Below are 16911 nucleotides of genomic sequence, written 5' to 3' on the forward strand. Positions count from 1 at the left end.
CCCTTTCTGGTTTTCTAGGTTCTGCATGAGCATTTTATTTTTACCCTTAGTTAAAATAGTACTACACTTGAGGTGGAAAACTAAGCAACTTTTCAGTAACAAAAGATTGGAGAACTTTGTGCCTAAACCTAATAAGTAACTATATGGAAAATAAATTTAGTATAACTTCATTATTGAAGTGACAGCCAGTTAAGTTTTGGGTACTTAAAAATGTGAAATTCTAAGGGAAAAATATTCAGAAAGATTGTTGCAGGATTTCCCTCAAGATAATTTTGGAGAGGGGAGCTGTTTAGCTTATGGTATGCTTGAATTGAAATAAAATTATATGATTAATGTTGAAAATTTTTTGCATCTTCCCACAGATCACATTCCAGTTTATAGCAACATTTTCTACTCTGGTGCCTTTAGTAGATTGTTCATCTGTACTGCAGGAAAGGGATGACCTAACAGAAGTAAGGATGCTGTCTGGTTAAAAATGATTAAATTCATTTCTAATTCTTAAAGCATGTGCGTTCTTAATGTATATTAGATAGTTTTAAAACAAACTTGGATAACTCTACAAAAGTTTCATTTACTAGAATGGTATAAATAAAATGCCAGACTATCACTGGGTAAGATAGTCTGTGTAGCACCTACCATAGGAAGTGGGTCAAAGTTTTTCCTATCAACCTAGGAATAAACTTTCCCATTATCGGCATCTAATGAAAAGAGACTTTGCGGGGAGGGTTATGGTGTTTTTTTTTCACAACTCTTTTCTGTATTATAATCATGTTAATACTTGATTTGCTTCATTTGGATATCAAGTAGTGAGACACCATTCTTTTTATATTAGCAGTTTTAACTCTAATTGGTAATAAAGTTGACTACTTTTTTTTTTTTTAATATTTATTTTTTAGTCGTAGTTGAACACAGTTCCTTTATTTCACTTAGTTTTATGTGGTGCCAAGGATCAAACCCAGGGCCTCGAGTGTGCTAAGTGAGCACTCTACCGCTGAGCCACAATCCCAGCCCTTATGTTGTTTTTGACCCTTGTAAAATGTGTTAATTACCTTTTGTTTGGTTCCTAGAAAGTAGTGGATTGAGTTGTTCTAAATTGATGTGTGATTATGGTATTGTTTCTCACAGTATCCAACACAATAATTCAGTGTTAAATCTGTTTTAGGCCATAATTGGGTTTTGTTAGTTCAGAGAAAAAAAAAATCAAAGGCTATTTGTAATCTCTCTCCACATTTGGGTGTTACAGGTGGAACGAGAACTGTGTTCCGCCACAGCTGAATTTGAAGATTTCGTCTTGCAGTTTATGGACAGGTGAGCACCAGCTAGTAGCCTAAGCTTGTCTTTCTTTTGATATTTGGAAAATGGCTGTTCTACCCTAGACAGAAATTTCTCCCTATCACTTGAAAAGTGATAGATATTTAATTTGTAAAAAAAAAAAAAAAAAAAGAAGAAGCTTATCTAATTATCATCAAATGTTAAACCAGGTTTTAGTTGCTAAAATTATATTTTGTATGGATTATTTAGATGCTTTGGACTTATAGAAAGTAGTACATTGGAGCAAACAAGAGAAGAGACCGAAACTGAGAAAATGACTCACTTGGAGAGTTTGGTTGAATTAGGTCTGTCTTCTACGTTTAGCACAATCCTCACACAATGTTCCAAAGAAATATTTATGGTAAGAAGATTATTTTTTTAGTTTTATTTGATGTTTTAGAATTGAGTGTCAGTTATTTTAAGTGTATATACCATGCCAGATCCCTTTCTATACTAAGGTTTAAAAAATCTATACAGTTGGTCCTTGATATTCACAAATTTTCAATTTGCAAATCTTCCCACTTGCTTAACTTTGTGACCCCCAAATCAATGCTTTTGTGAGCACTTGTGTAAAATGACAAAAAAATATGAATTAACTCATACACTGTCCTGGCCTAAGGTTGAACAAGGCCACACTTTACATTCTTTTTCCATTCTTCTAACATAAACAAGTGTCCTTTAAACTTTTTAGTGCCATATTGGTTTGCATTTTCATTAGTGATTTTGCTGTTTTAAAATGTTAAAATGGCCAGGTATGGTGGCATACCCCTGTAATCTCAGCAATTTAGCGAGACCTTGTCTCAAAAAGTAAAAAGGGCCAGGGATACAGATCAGTAGTACAGTGCCCCTGGGTTCAGTCCCCAGCATGGCAGGGGTGGTTAAAAATGGTTCCCAAGAATGTAATGCTTAACTAAGGTCTAGTATTCCTAAGCCTAAGAGTTGTGCTGTGCCTAATGGGAAAAAAATAGGCATGAGTTTTACAGTTGTTAACTGTGAGTTCAATGTTAATGAATCAAAAATAAGTATTAAATGAGTGTCCATAAACAGATACACATCAAACAGGTTTATGTACTGATCACTTGACAAAAATGTTGTGACCAGAGGCTCACAACAACCTAATGCTATATTTCTCTTAGAAGCATTCCCAGCAACTTTACAGAACATAACTACCATGAATAATGAGAAATGACTATTTTGTAAAAATTTACAATTAAATATAATTAGAAGAGAAGTTTTGGGAATTATGCCATCACATGATAGAAATCATATCCTTTGAATAAATGGGGGGTGGTGGTAACTGGGCATTGAACTCAGGGCATTCGACCATTGCGCCACATACCCAGCCCTATTTTGTATTTTATTTAGAGACAGGGTCTCACTGAGTTGCTCAGAACCTCACTAAGTTGCTGAGCCTGGCTTTGAATTTGAGATCCTCCTGCCTCAGTCTCCCAGGCTGCTGAGATCTAAGGGTATGACCTGGCCTTTGAGTAAATTTTGACAAATTAGAAACAGTTGTTCCCATAAGGCATTTGATATTTGATACTGGTTGGTACCTAAATTTTTACAGTGTGGCCTTTAAGAATACTCTTTATGGGGCTGGGGTTGTGGCTCAGAGGTAGAGTGCTTGCCTAGCATGTGTGAGGCAGTGAGTTCGATTCTTAGTACATATAAATAAATTAAATAAAGGCCCACCAATAACTTAAATAAATAAAGACCATTCTTTATTTGTACCTCTTTTTTTTTCCCTCTGAGATTATCACTGTTTAACATGTTCATCCTGGCTCAGAGCCAAACTGCCATCCAACTGCATGATAGTTACTAAGATTATGTTAGTATAAAGAAATGAACATAAATCATCTCTTGTTTAACAGAGTAAAAGTTGTTTATAGTTTTCAGCATTGTTAATCCAAGTTTAGAACTCATTTCTTCATTTAGCCAACAAGTACAAATTCTGTGACATGATTATAAAATTAAACAGGCAGCTTCAAGTCTTTTTAAAGCAGGGGTAGTTTTATAGTTGTTAGAAGGACAAATTTTAAGTGTTAACATACTCCAGAAATTTCCACTTTTTGGGTTAACTGTGGTAATTAAACAGCATTTGCTGCTATTAGCTACTATTTTGTTCATAGGGTTTTTGTAGCAAGTAAAATATTGTTCCTTAAATGTTTTGTTCAAGTTAGGATTGTCTTCACAGATTGTTCTTAGACCTGAATGTAACATTATTAAGCAAATTGTATAAAATCAGATGGCTACTTGCTTACTTGTTATTTTTAGTATATTTATCATTTTCTTTTATATTCCATAAGATGTTTAATTTTCTTAAAAATGATGATTAGGCATTTTCATTTTTTTAATATATCTTAACAGGTGGCCCTTCAGAAGGTTTTTAATTTTTCTATTTCACATATATTTGAAACAAGAGTGGCAGGCCGCATGGTGGCAGACATGTGCCGTGCTGCTGTAAAGGTGAGTTTAGTTTTTTGAACTAATGAATTAATGTCTCAACAATCAACAAGTTTGTGTGGTTAATTATTTCAGAAGTGCTTGTATTGAAAATACATAGTGTGTCAGTAGCTGCTTACAGCCCCCCTTCACCACTAAAAACAATGCTAGTGTATATTTTGTGACTGTTAAATGTTTGCCGTTCATAAAAGTTATTTTTGCAAATATGTTTTCAGTGCTGCCCAGAAGAAGCTTTGAAGCTATTTGTTCCCCACTGCTGTAGTGTTATAACTCAACTTACAATGAGTAAGTCATAAAATTAACATTCTGTCTTTACAAGTCCAGATAAATTTTTTTCTTCAGTTTTAGAACTCTGTTAATGAAAATATATTCCTTGAACCTCTGTAGCATTTTACTTTCTTTATTTTGGGGAAGGAATTGCCTCCCCCAAAATGACTCATCCTTGTTGGCAGGTAGCTTAGAAGTTGTACTCTATTTAATTAATATTTATTACTTTGTTAAAATATCACTTATTCTTTGAGAGAGAGAGAGAGGCAGAATTCTTGTTTGGTATGTGTATTTTTCTCAAGTTTATTTTCCACCTCCTGAGTTGCTATGGCAGGCCTCAAACTTGAGATCTTCCTTCATCAGCCTTTGAAGTCACTGGGACTATAAGTGTGTGCTACTGCACTGGCTAATTGAAATATTTTAAAATTATTTAGTCATATGCATATTTTTTTCATCTGATAGTATTTTGCTATTTTAGATGATGATGTGTTGAATGAAGAAGAGCTAGATAAGGAGTTACTATGGAATCTTCAACTTTTATCAGAGGTATTGTAAGTTTTTGGAAGAACATATTAACATGCTTTTAAGCCCTTTCTGAAAAATTGATTTTAAAATGTGGAAAGCCAAAAGTTTGAAGTTTTTTTGATATAGCTTGAAAAAGTCAGAACTCTCCTTTTATCAAAGAAGTGTACATTTTTTATTACTATTGCAGTAGTACTAATAAAAAACCTATTTGAGTTTTTATTGATTAACTCTGGTGTGAACAACTCATTAATTGAAAAGTTTTTTGGAATCATTCAGATATAAAATTTGGCCATCAGTCAAATTTCAGTTTCCATTATGAGACAGTTCAATAGTTTAAGTTTCGTCTCTTAAAAGATAGATACCCATTCTTTTTTCTTTTCCCATTTCCCCTTTTCATTTTTCTCTTTTCATCCCCCCTTTCTTCTTTCTCTCCTTCCCTTCGTTGTGGTACTAAGGATAAAAGCCAGGGCATTATATATTCCAAACAAGTACTCTACCTCTAAGCTACATCCCCAGCCTGAGATAGACCCTTTTGAAAGGAATATTATTTTGGCACATGAAAGCCTAAGCTCAGAAAATGTGTTTTAATGTCCAAAGAGAATTAAATTATTAGAATACAGTTAAAATGGCAATCCTAAATTAAACTCATTTTTAAGAAGCACTATTTTAAGGCTACTTTAGTGGCTAAGCACTGAACTTTGCATTAATTATTGGTTGTTGATCTTTTAACTAAAATATCTTCAACTCTTTTTTTCCCCCCTATTTTTAGATTACCCGAGTGGATGGGAAGAAGTTGCTTCTTTATAGGGAGCAGCTTGTAAAGATTCTCCAAAGAACCCTACATTTAACCTGTAAGCAGGGTTACACTCTGTCTTGTAACCTTTTGCATCATCTTCTTCGTTCTACTACACTTATCTACCCTACAGAATACTGCAGTGTACCAGGTGGCTTTGACAAACCTCCTTCTGAATACTTTCCTATCAAGGCAAGCATTTTAAATAATTTAGGATATAAGAATAAATTGGCTTCATTTCCTGACCAATTCAAAATGTGTTTCTTTTCTTGTATATAGATATATCATTTTTTTAAAAAATAAATTATTGAAACTATTATTATAATGTATTAAACTTGTGTCTCACTTCAAATAGAGCTAAAACTCTAGTTTTCTGTTTATACATAAACAACTTGGTTTGCCATGTATAATTCTGTAATTCTGTGTAATTTTGTTGTTTCACTAACTAACTGCACATAAACTTGCTGTCACTCTTTTAATATAATGTTAAGTGGCTCTTCAAGGTGAATTTTCTTTTTAAATGGTACTGAGTATTGAACTTAGGGCCTGTTGCATGCTAGGCAAGCGCTCTGTCACTGAGCTTACAGCTTTTTAAATACTTAATTTATGTATTTATTTATTTTGTCGCTCTGGGGATTGAACTTGGACCTTGAGCATGGTAGCACTCTACCACTGAACTCTACTTCAGGCTTTCCCAAATCTTTCATTTTGTGAGGTGAGCGTGGATAGTAGGGATTGAATTCAAGAGCACTCTACCACTGAGCTACCTCCCCAGCCCTTTCATTTTTTGAGATGGGGCTCTTCTGAGATTTATAGTCCTCCTATCTCAGCCTCCCAAGTAGCTAGGATTATAGATGTGTGAAATCATGGCCAACCCTTAGCTCCCACTCCTTTTAAAGTTTTTTTGGGACAGCCTCTTACTAAGTTGCCAAAGCTGGCCTCAAATTTGTGATTTTTCTTCCTCAGCCTCCTGAATAACTGGGATTACAGGTGGGTGGGTGCCACCACACCAGCCCTGTGATCCTTTTTTTTTTTTTTTTACAAGTGGTAATGAAAGGGTGATACAAAGTTTGCGATGTTTACGGTGATATGCCACTCTTTTTGCATATTATTTGGTTAGGTTTGGATTATTTCTTTGAAGCCCTTTAAATCATATTTAGACATGTTTATTTTCAGCTTCTCAAGGTAACTAAGAAATGTTCTTTTCTAGGATTGGGGTAAGCCTGGGGACTTGTGGAATCTAGGAATTCAGTGGCATGTTCCATCTTCAGAGGAAGTTTCTTTTGCCTTCTATTTGTTGGACTCCTTTCTTCAGCCTGAGCTCGACAAACTTCAGCGTTGTGGGGATGGAGAACTTGAAATGTCTAGGTTGGCTTTCTTTTATAATCAATCAGTATCATTTAATTGCAATCTAAAAGAATCTTTATGCTTTTCTCTTTTCTGTGGGCATATCTGATGTATTTATATTCACTGTTTTGAAAACTGCCATAAATGTACTTAAAAAAACATTTGAAATAGTGTGGTACAACAAAGTTGAGCAAGATTTAAACATTTTAAAAAGAAAACTCAGGTTTTTTTCATCCTAATTTGTAGTAGAAACTGTTTTTGTTTAGCAATTTGACTTCTTTCTTTTGAAAGTGCGTAGATATATACCTTTGAAAGAAAAATCCCTTTTTCCTTGACTGAGTTTAGATTTTGTTATTTCTTTTTAGTAATTCACATTGTTGATGTTAATGTTATGTAGACAAATATTTCTGTGATTTTTTTTTTTTTTCTTGTATAGGTGTTTAACAAGAAATAGTTACTTTGAGACCATTAGAGTTTAATAGTCTGAATCTTTGAAAGGTTTTTTCTTGGGGGGTACTTGAGATGGAATCCAGGGGTGCTTTGCTTCTGAACCACATTCCCAGCCCTCTTTATATTTAAATGGAGACAGGATCTAACTGAGTTACTTAGCTCCTCAAGGCCCTGGGTTCAATTCTCAGTCCCCAGAATGGGGTGGGGGGTGATAAGGATTAAGCTGGAAGATCTGCAGTGCTGTTTACCCCTATTATTAGTGGTAGTGGTTGAAAGAGGTGATTAAAATTAAGAGTCACAACACAAAGGACAGTTTCACTTGTTATTATTTAGAGCCTGTTTAAATGCAGGTGGGTCTAGTATTAACAATATATATATATTTAATTGTCCAATATTATTTGAAACAGAATTTTTTGGAGGATCAAACCCAGGGCCTTGTGCTCTCTAGGCAATGCTCTGCCACTGATGTACATCTGCGGCTTTAATTATCGTATACCTTTAATTAAGTTGGTAAACTGAAGATGTAATTTTATATATCCCCTTTTGATAAAGTTTGTATGTTTTAAGACTCTAGAAGTCTTATTTAATGAGAATTTTGGAATCTTCTAAAACATGATAATATTTTTTCCTCTTATCTAGAGATGATATTCTACAGAGTCTGACTATAGTGCACAACTGTTTAATTGGCTCAGGGAACCTCCTACCTCCACTGAAAGGAGATCCAGTTACTAATTTGTAAGTAAAAATAACTATTTATTTAATACTGTTTTTCCATTTGGCATACATTTTAAGTTTGAGTCACTTAATGACCTACTGATGGTGTATTATTGCTGTTGTTCCTGTATTACTTTAACCTTTTTTATTCGTAATTGTTAGGTCAACAATATCTAAGTCATAATTTAGGTCTCTTTTAAAGCCTTTATTTAGATTTTTATAATTATATCAAAAGAACAACTGGATGTGAGTGAGTTAAAAAGTATCAGTGTGAGCTGGGTGTGGCATCGCATGAATATAATCCCAACAGTTTGGAGGCTAAAGCAGGAGGACTGCAAGTTTGATGCCAGCCTGGGCTTAGTGAGACCTTGTCTCAAAAATAAAAAGGGCTGGGACTAAAGCTCAGGCCTAAAGTATCCCTGGGTTCTATCCCTCGTACTGGCAAAAAAAAAAAAAAAAAAAAAAGAAAAAGAAAAAGAGAAAGAAAGAAAGAGTGGATGTACTCGGTTCATCTGTTAGTTTACTGAGTTACTAAGTAAATACTCTTTCTCTAAAGTGGGGGAGGAAGGATGCTTCTTTCTTTTGCCTGTAGTCAACATTGCTTTAGAATTTTATAGCACAAAAATATATGGAATGTTTTTAATAAAAATTTCTTCAGTATTATGAATTTGAACTCTGATTTTAATTGCTTTTCAGCATTCTACTATTATGAATTTCTCAATTAATTCTTCATGCTACCATTTAAGCTGAAAAAACTGAGTTAGAATGAAATCAGGATGTGATAGCTTAAGTTTTAGAAGTAGATAATTACTAGTTTCAGTAATCTAAAGATCATTTTTCAACATCTTATTACTGAGCAAGGTTGAAAATCACATTAAAATGAGTAAATAACTCTTCAGAATACACAAAAGGGAGAAGTATTTGCTGATTTTGCAACAAAAATCTTAAAAAAGCTTCAAGGAGCTGTTTAAAAATATAGTTTACTTGTCTTTTTCATATTTTGTATAGACATTTTTTAGAGTCATAATCCCTACTGCTGGTCATTCCTAGTTTCTATAATTCCCATTCATGACACTCTGAAAACTTTGTATGCACAGCCATTAAACTTTTTAGATTATTTATTAAGTTTAAGAAGATGTAGGGTCATTTTAGGTTAAGGAAAATTGATTTAAGTTTGCCTAGGAATTTTTTCAGATTCTTAAAATAACTTTTGGGTTTTATGAGTTTTATAATTGAAATTATATATATAACTTATTATTTATAATTGATATTATATATAAAACTTTATTTTTAAAAATAGATTGATTTTAAAAAATTTCAAAAATAAGAGGCCTATAGACATTTCTTTCATCCTCCCTTTTCACTCCCCTTGATGATCTTAGTGTAAAAATAACTTAATCATTTTATGGCATATAAAAAGTTAATTTGCACGTAACAAATTTAGTATATCAGTGAATTGAGTTCTATATGAAATTATTGACAGTGAGAATCATGGTCATTTAAACCAATAATATATGTAAGAGGAAAAGCACATATCTTCTGGGGTAGAAAATTTTTAGTTTTGAATGATCATCAGGATGTAATTGCAAAAGGGTCAGCTAAAGATATTTATAGATTTTCCTTGTTGTTTATATTAGGATATTGGTCTATTTATGCCATGTGCACTATAATAGTGAGCAGAAGTGAAAAATCTGTGTCCTTTTAAGTAAGTGTTCATTATTACAGAAGTTCATGTATTTGATTATTATAAAGCCAATTAGATTTTTTATATAATGAAATCCATTTTCAATAAGGAAAAGAATATATCCTGAAAATTTTAAATACCATAGAATAAATAGTCCATATTACTATTCATTATAAGCTATGAAATTGTTACTATATCTTAAACAGTTTTCTCAAAAAAATTGAAAAGGAAAGATAAATTTAAATGGAAAATTTTTGTTTCTTAAAATCTTCTGTAATATAATGAAATCATATTAAATATTCAGTAACATAAATAATATTATTTAAATGCATTTTAAAATAAAAAATATAAAATATTTTCTAAACTTCAATATTTATAAGTTATCAACTAATATATATTGTTAAGGTTTTTTTGTAGTTACTTTATGTAGGCTAATTATGTAAAGTAGAATGTAAAGTAAACAATCCTTCCTGTCTTTTCATTTGAATTGCCAAAAGAGGGAGTTTATAAAGTCTTCCTTTAACTTTTAAGTAGGTCTTAACAGAATTCTTTCCATTTTATAGTTTGTGTCCTATATATAACATTTTAACTTTTTTTTTTTTTGGAAGAAGTTTCATAAAAATAGCCTTTAAAATTTCTAAAATGCTTATTCTACTATAGTTTAATACTTGGTAAAAATCTACTGTCTAGCTTTATTTGAAAAAAAAAATCTAATAAAATAAGTGATCACTTCATTGTTCCATGATATAAAATTACACTGCTTGGTGGGAAGAAAGAATATGTGTAGTATAATTCATAGATTTTCCACAGGTCAGTTTAAAACAGAAGAGAAGACTTGACTGAGGACATTACTTACTCCATAGGAGCAGAGGACAGTTGTGCTAGATGGGAGAGCAGAGGATGCATATTTGTTATAAATGCTAAAGTGTAATGCCTGAGATGCCTAAGAAAATACCTCGTTAATGACAACTTGATTGTGGAATTATGAGATGCTATTCATCTTCTGAAAAATTAGATCAGTTTTGAGAAGTACATAGCAACTCAAGTATTTTTTTTTTATTTAAACATTTATCATTTAAGTTTTAGTTGGGTAAAATATTCTAACTTCTATAATTACTGTCAGTCAGATTAGTCAGTATTGTTTGCCTTCTGTATCTATTTGTAGTATACTTGTTGTCTTCTGGGAAATTACAGTAATGATAAAGTAGAAGCTTAGTTTACTTTTGGGTTAACCTATAAGTAAATCTAATTTTCGTTCCTAATATATGAGTATGTGGTGTGGTCTTAATCTCCTTGTTAGGGAGATTACTACTAAATTTGAAAACCTATTTTATGTGCTTGTGTGATTGGAAAGTGACAAAAAATTAAAAGCTATATCCTGAGTATAAAAGCGAATGACCTACCTAATGGTGTCCTCATTGTAATTTTGGGTCTTTAGCAGTGTAGAGTTACTAAATTCTTGTTCTTACTATAAACTTACAGTGTTGTCAAGTATGGGTATAACAAGGATCTTGAGAGTAATCAAGGGTAAAATTTTTTAGTTTAGTATACCTTAATTTAAATTTTTAACAGTTTTGTTAGATACTGCAGGTTGCTGAATTAATTTTAAAGTGGAATCTCCCTATTTTGCTCTTGGAACTTTCAGTTAATTTTTTAAGAGAATTGTTAGGGGTATAATTTATACTCATGGTTCTACTTTTGTAGTTGTGGAAGTTGGGTCATGTCTTTCCAGGGTAATACAGGAGTTTTAGACACTTGCCTTTAATTCTGAAATTGTCATTTTCTCCTTTTTCAGTCCACTCTTGTTTAATCTCTTGAGGCCTAATCAGCTATCACAGCATACACAGAACTAACATCTTAAAAAAACAGGGTTACTCAAGGTAGAGGAGTTACCATTTTTCATCTCAAAATACATCTTTACTTTGTGCCCCCTTTTCTCTGATAGATCTATTAAATCATTCTTAGTTAAATTATTCTTAGGCTCTCAGTTTTACTAACTTTTCACTAAAAAAAAATAAATAAATAAAATTCTTAGGTCTAAGAGTGAGACCAATTCATTGATATGTGAAAGGATGTGTTGCTTTTGCAATGAGGGGCAGGGCTAGCTAACCTCTCTTGGCACCTCCAGGAAACTACCCAGCTCTGCTGGGGAAGCTGCACACAGAAAAGGAAACAGTTACTACTCCACGGTGAGTAACCCTGTTTTCTGCTTATTTCACCTTCTGACTGTTTTCATTGATTTTTTTAAAAAGCTTTGTGTGTCAGATGTGGAAATAGTTTCTATTTTGAGAGTAATTTTAAATCTTCTAGTATAAAAAGTTTCTCATTCCTTAACAACCCTTTGTTCACATGGTAGAGTAAGAACCAATTGTGTTTATGGCAGTGATTGATGCTCAGGATTGAATTGGGAACAGAACACAGAAATAGGCCAACAGAGGCTTGTGAGATACTTGTATCTTTAAAGGGGGGAAAATCCTGTTAGTGAATTGGTTTTCTGTCTTTTGTTTGTTTTCATTTGGAAGGGGAGGGATATTTGGGGAAGGGTAAGATGTTCTTAAACTTAGAAACAGGAAAAATTTTATATTATTGCATATAGCTGTTAACACGCCAGTTTACTTAATATTCATTTGCGTTTTTTATTTGTATTGTGTAATTTGCTTTTGTGATTAGTTGATCCTTTTTTTACCATGCTCTTTTTCTCACCAGTGATTATTCTACTCTAACCAAATCTAAAGAAGATTGCCATCTAGTGATACAAATAACACAATAGTGGAAAATTCATAAGTCTTTTAAGTGATTCAAACATTTTAATCCATATTGTTATAATATATTGGGTGGTCTGCTACTGTCTAGGAGCTGTGAAACTGGTTTAATATTATTATTGTATAGATGGTATTATTTATAGTATTTTACCTTGGAGTTATTTTTTAGAATTTTGTTTGGTTTAAGGGGTCAAATGATAGTAGTTTGAAGATGTATGATGATGGTATTTGACTTAAATTATAGATGCTACTATACCTTTCAATCAGAACATAGATCTGCTCTCCAGCAGTCTGTTCAGCTAAGAATATGTACATAAGTGATAAGAGTAGTTTTATTTTTATTTTATTTATTTTATTTGTGATGTTGGAGATCAAACCCAGGGCTTCAAACATGATAGACAAGGGCCATACCACAGACTAGATCCTTATTCCTAAAACAGTTTTAAATATCAGTGAGTACATTCTAGGTGCATGTAGACTTCTAAGGCAGCCACAAAGAAAGAGAAAGAGGGAGGGAGGGAAGAATATATATGCAAATTTTTCATATATTTCTTGGGTAATAGAGATTTCTTCTACAAAATTATTAGATTAAAGATCAGAAGAAATATTTAATGTAAATATCTATTTATACTTACTAACAAATGTTTGCTATAAAACATGCCAATGCAGTTGGTGTTTAATTAATTTGGGGTAGATAAGGAGATCAAATTAAAACTGAATCTTAGATAAATTGGCATCAAAGGAACTTGTGGTAGATGACAGAATTATTGAAATATATATCTGAACATATTATCTATATTTATATAAATTTCAGGTTTTTAAAGCAGAGGAAGTAAATATTTTAAAGTCATGTACAAGGTGCTATTTTTTGAAAATAGCATAAATGATAAAATTTCTTGAAATTTTCTGATTGGAAATTAATTCAAAGCGATACATAGATTAAAGAAATTAGCATTAGGCCTCTTAGATGAAACTTGTTTTGAATGTGATTACAGTACTGGAGCCAGAAATGCACTTCACATGTTTTTATTGTATGCATTTCAAGTGATAATATTAATGATAATCTTGTTTGATATAGAAAAAAATTTGGAGACTAATGTACTATGGATTGCTTTTTATTCCTATTTGTAAGAATAATGGGACTGATTAAAATTCATGCTTGATTCAGTTACCTATGGTATTAGGTATAATGCTGGGTGAGATAGACTTATATTTCTATTTTAGAAAATCATTTAGGTTTGTAGCAGCAGTGAAGAGGCATCCATGACAGTTTGTGCTCTAGCAGGAAAGAGGAGCATTTACTCTGAGCACAGATCTTTTCTCTTAGATAGTGAAATCTAATTTCAGTAGACTTGAAGTTCATTGTAAAAGAAACTGATTTTACCTTTTAGTAGATAGATTTTAGATATATTTTTGGATTATATTTACAAGATGCTTAATTTTGCAAGTTGCCAGAGATTGAAACTTCTTAGAATAGAAGTTTAGTAAATTTGAACTTAAAAGTCTCAGAAAAGCAAATTAGCATATTTTATAATAAAGTATTAGTGAACTTTGAAGTGAATTAGAGAAAAAGAAGCCATTCTTTGTTTTTACTCTGTAGTTTGGTTTTGAAACCTGGGAAGGTGTTACTGCTATTCTAGGCACCAGATTATGTGAGGAACATATTTAAATAACTGTCATTTATGTAATCATAACGTTTTTAAAATAGAGATAACTCATAACTCATTTAATTTTAATACTTTGGCGGGGGTATGTTGGGTGTATTTTCATGTTAAGAGCTGCACAATTCATTGATGATGAATAATGATATTATAATTTCTATTTATTAATTAGCCTTGTATTGGACCTGCTCTCTCTTCATACTTCTTTGGTGTTCATATCCATGTTCCTCCTTTTAGAAAGCATCATCTTAGTTTAAACCCAGCTATTAGATTGAATCTCATTATTTTGAAATAAAATGTTGAAAATTGAAGTATACTGTTCATTGATGAAAACATATATTTCAGATGCATAGATTCTTATTCTCTGTTCACATACACAAAAGGTGACTTTTAACCTTTTAATGATTTGACTAGCTGCATCTGGTTTTGATAACATTCTTTGTGGGAGATCTTTAGGAAATGCAGTATTTTTATATGTCAGTTTCTTAAAAAGCATTTCACTGTAGATATTAGGACATATCCATTTTTGCTAGTTTTAAAAGGGAGATAATAAGTATATAAATTTTTTCTGCTATATGTATATACTGGAATAAAATTTTGAGTTTTAACCATTATTATATAATTAATGAAGCCAAAATTTCTTTGTATAAATGTTTATCATCATCAGATTTAAGCTTTTACATTTGAATATTGAATTAATGATATTCTGTTCCTTTTGGGAGATGAATTTTTTACCCTGAAGACACTAAGTTTACATTTTCTTTAATATGGTTCTTACTGAAGTAGACAGCATTACTCTTTGGAAGTTTAAAGAGTTGAAATATTAAAGACTGGAAGTCTTTGTGTTAAAAGATCATTATCTTTCTGTTAATTTAAATATTTTAGTGATGAGACTTTTCCCCTTTCATCTCTTGTATTGGTATTATCAATAAATGGAAGCACTCTTGTTTCTATACAGGGTACCAAGTATGGTGTCCTTGGAGGAGACGAAGTTGTACACTGGACTTGAATATGGTATGTGAGCCCTAATCTGAGTGAAAATGTGAGAACTATTTTTGTCTATTAGGATTAAAATTGAATAGTTTTGTAATTTTGATTTTCTTAAACTTACTTTGATTCATAAAATGAATGAATTTCACAGTAATCATTTTTGGATGAAAATGGAAAATTATATAAACAATAATTCGTAAAAGACAGAAATTGTGTCAAAAATTTGAATACTTTCTGAGCAGACAGGTATGTTTTCCTATATCAGAGGGTTTACTTATGTTTAAAATTCTTCTTGAGACTGATACACTTGATGTAAATGATAACGTTATGACCCTTATTTTCTAATAATCTTTGTATCTTTCTGTCAAAGTAAATTACATTTTTATTTTACATGTATGTCATTCTGGGGAACAAACCCAGGGCCTTGTGCATGTTAAGTCAAGTACTCTACCAGAAGCTACACCTCCAAATGTTAGATTTTTTTATTAATACATATGTGAAACTGGGCTGGGGATGTAACTCTGTGGTAGAGTGTTTGCTTAGTATGTTCAAGACTCTAGATTCAAGCCACAGTGCCTAATTTTTCCCCTGAAATAAAGAATAGACTAAATATTTTATGTGTTAATATTCTGAATCCAACATTAACAGAAATTTAGCACACTTCTGTACAGGTAGATTATTACTAGAATCATTTACATACATTAGTTGATAAAATAAATTTGCTTGATTGGAAATACACAGAGAGATGTTTTTTCTCTCCTTTTCCATCTTGCTTTCTTCGCCTTCCCACTAACAAAGTTTTATAAGCTAGTCATATTATGATATGTGGAATGTTCTATAATGTACAGGGGATTAAACCTGGGGCATTCCACCACTGAGCTATACACTCAACCCGTTTTATTTTTATTTTGAGACAGAGTCTTGCTGATTTTCAGAAGCTGACCTTGAACTTGTTATCCTCTTGCCTGAGCCTCCCAGGTTTAAACATGGCGGTTTTGAAAGTTATTCAGTGTCATGATTAGTCATTAATCCAACTGTGATAAAAAGCACAACCATTTGGATTTTGCCTGAGTGTTATATTCATTTCCTTTCTCTGTGCTTCTACCTTCTTTTTTTCTACTTTCTCTCCCTGCCACCCCAGTACTGGAGATTAAAACCAAACAAAGTCCTAGCATGTTAGATAAATGCTCTGCCACTGACCTACATCTGTCAGCCTTTTTGTATTATTTTATTTTCAAACAAGGTGATCCTTCTGCCTCAGCCTCTCTAGTAAGCTAGCATTATAGGTGTGGGCCACCGTGCCCAGCTTTATACCTTAACACAAACTGTTGATACGAAATTCAGTAGTCTGAGGAACATTCTAAAGATCCTTCTCTTGTTTTAAAAAACAGATCTATCCAGAGAGAACCACCGAGAAGCAATTGCTAGGGTCATAAGGAAACTTCTTAGTAAGTATATATATGTATATATATAATATGTGTATATTCCATTTATCCATACTAATAGATGTTTATGAATTTAATTCTATAGCATGTGCTTTTGTTTAACATATTATTTTAAACTGTGAGCATATTGGGCAGTGTTTTCTTCCTGAATCAATGGATTGGGGTTCTTCTAGTAATTTAAAATATTTTAACCAAATATTTTTCTTTTCCCTTTGTAGACCACATACTTGATAATTCAGAAGATGATACCAAGTCATTATTTCTAATCATAAAGGTATGTTTTCCATATTTTAGTTCTATAATTAATATGATCATGCCTGCCTTCATGATTTGTAAATAAAATTTGAAATTCTTTTGACACAGATTGTTGGAGACCTTTTACAATTCCAAGGATCTCACAAGCATGAATTTGACTCTAGATGGAAAAGTTTTAACTTAGTAAAGAAATCAATGGAAAATCGGGTCAGTATTTTCACCTAAAAGTCTGAGTAAATTTTTT

The 16911-nt window shown here is 32.1% G+C and overlaps 1 protein-coding gene across 4 annotated transcripts in view; it reads left to right on the plus strand.

The window, feature by feature from the left end:
• The window catches only part of PSME4 (proteasome activator subunit 4), a 96625-nt gene that overhangs the window by 39334 nt on the left and 40380 nt on the right, over nucleotides 1-16911 (plus strand). For all 4 annotated transcript variants that reach the window (XM_081265414.1, XM_081265415.1, XM_081265416.1 and 1 more), the window contains 13 exons: nucleotides 363-452; nucleotides 1244-1308; nucleotides 1522-1672; nucleotides 3679-3777; nucleotides 3990-4059; nucleotides 4520-4587; nucleotides 5336-5551; nucleotides 6570-6727; nucleotides 7796-7891; nucleotides 14936-14991; nucleotides 16359-16415; nucleotides 16631-16686; nucleotides 16776-16874. In XM_081265414.1, coding sequence (XP_081121540.1) covers nucleotides 363-452; nucleotides 1244-1308; nucleotides 1522-1672; nucleotides 3679-3777; nucleotides 3990-4059; nucleotides 4520-4587; nucleotides 5336-5551; nucleotides 6570-6727; nucleotides 7796-7891; nucleotides 14936-14991; nucleotides 16359-16415; nucleotides 16631-16686; nucleotides 16776-16874 — 1281 coding nt within the window. The remainder of the gene's footprint in view (nucleotides 1-362; nucleotides 453-1243; nucleotides 1309-1521; nucleotides 1673-3678; nucleotides 3778-3989; nucleotides 4060-4519; nucleotides 4588-5335; nucleotides 5552-6569; nucleotides 6728-7795; nucleotides 7892-14935; nucleotides 14992-16358; nucleotides 16416-16630; nucleotides 16687-16775; nucleotides 16875-16911) is intronic.

Source organism: Spermophilus citellus (genome assembly GCF_964194105.1).
Source record: "Spermophilus citellus genome assembly, chromosome: 13".
NCBI lineage: Eukaryota > Metazoa > Chordata > Mammalia > Rodentia > Sciuridae > Spermophilus > Spermophilus citellus.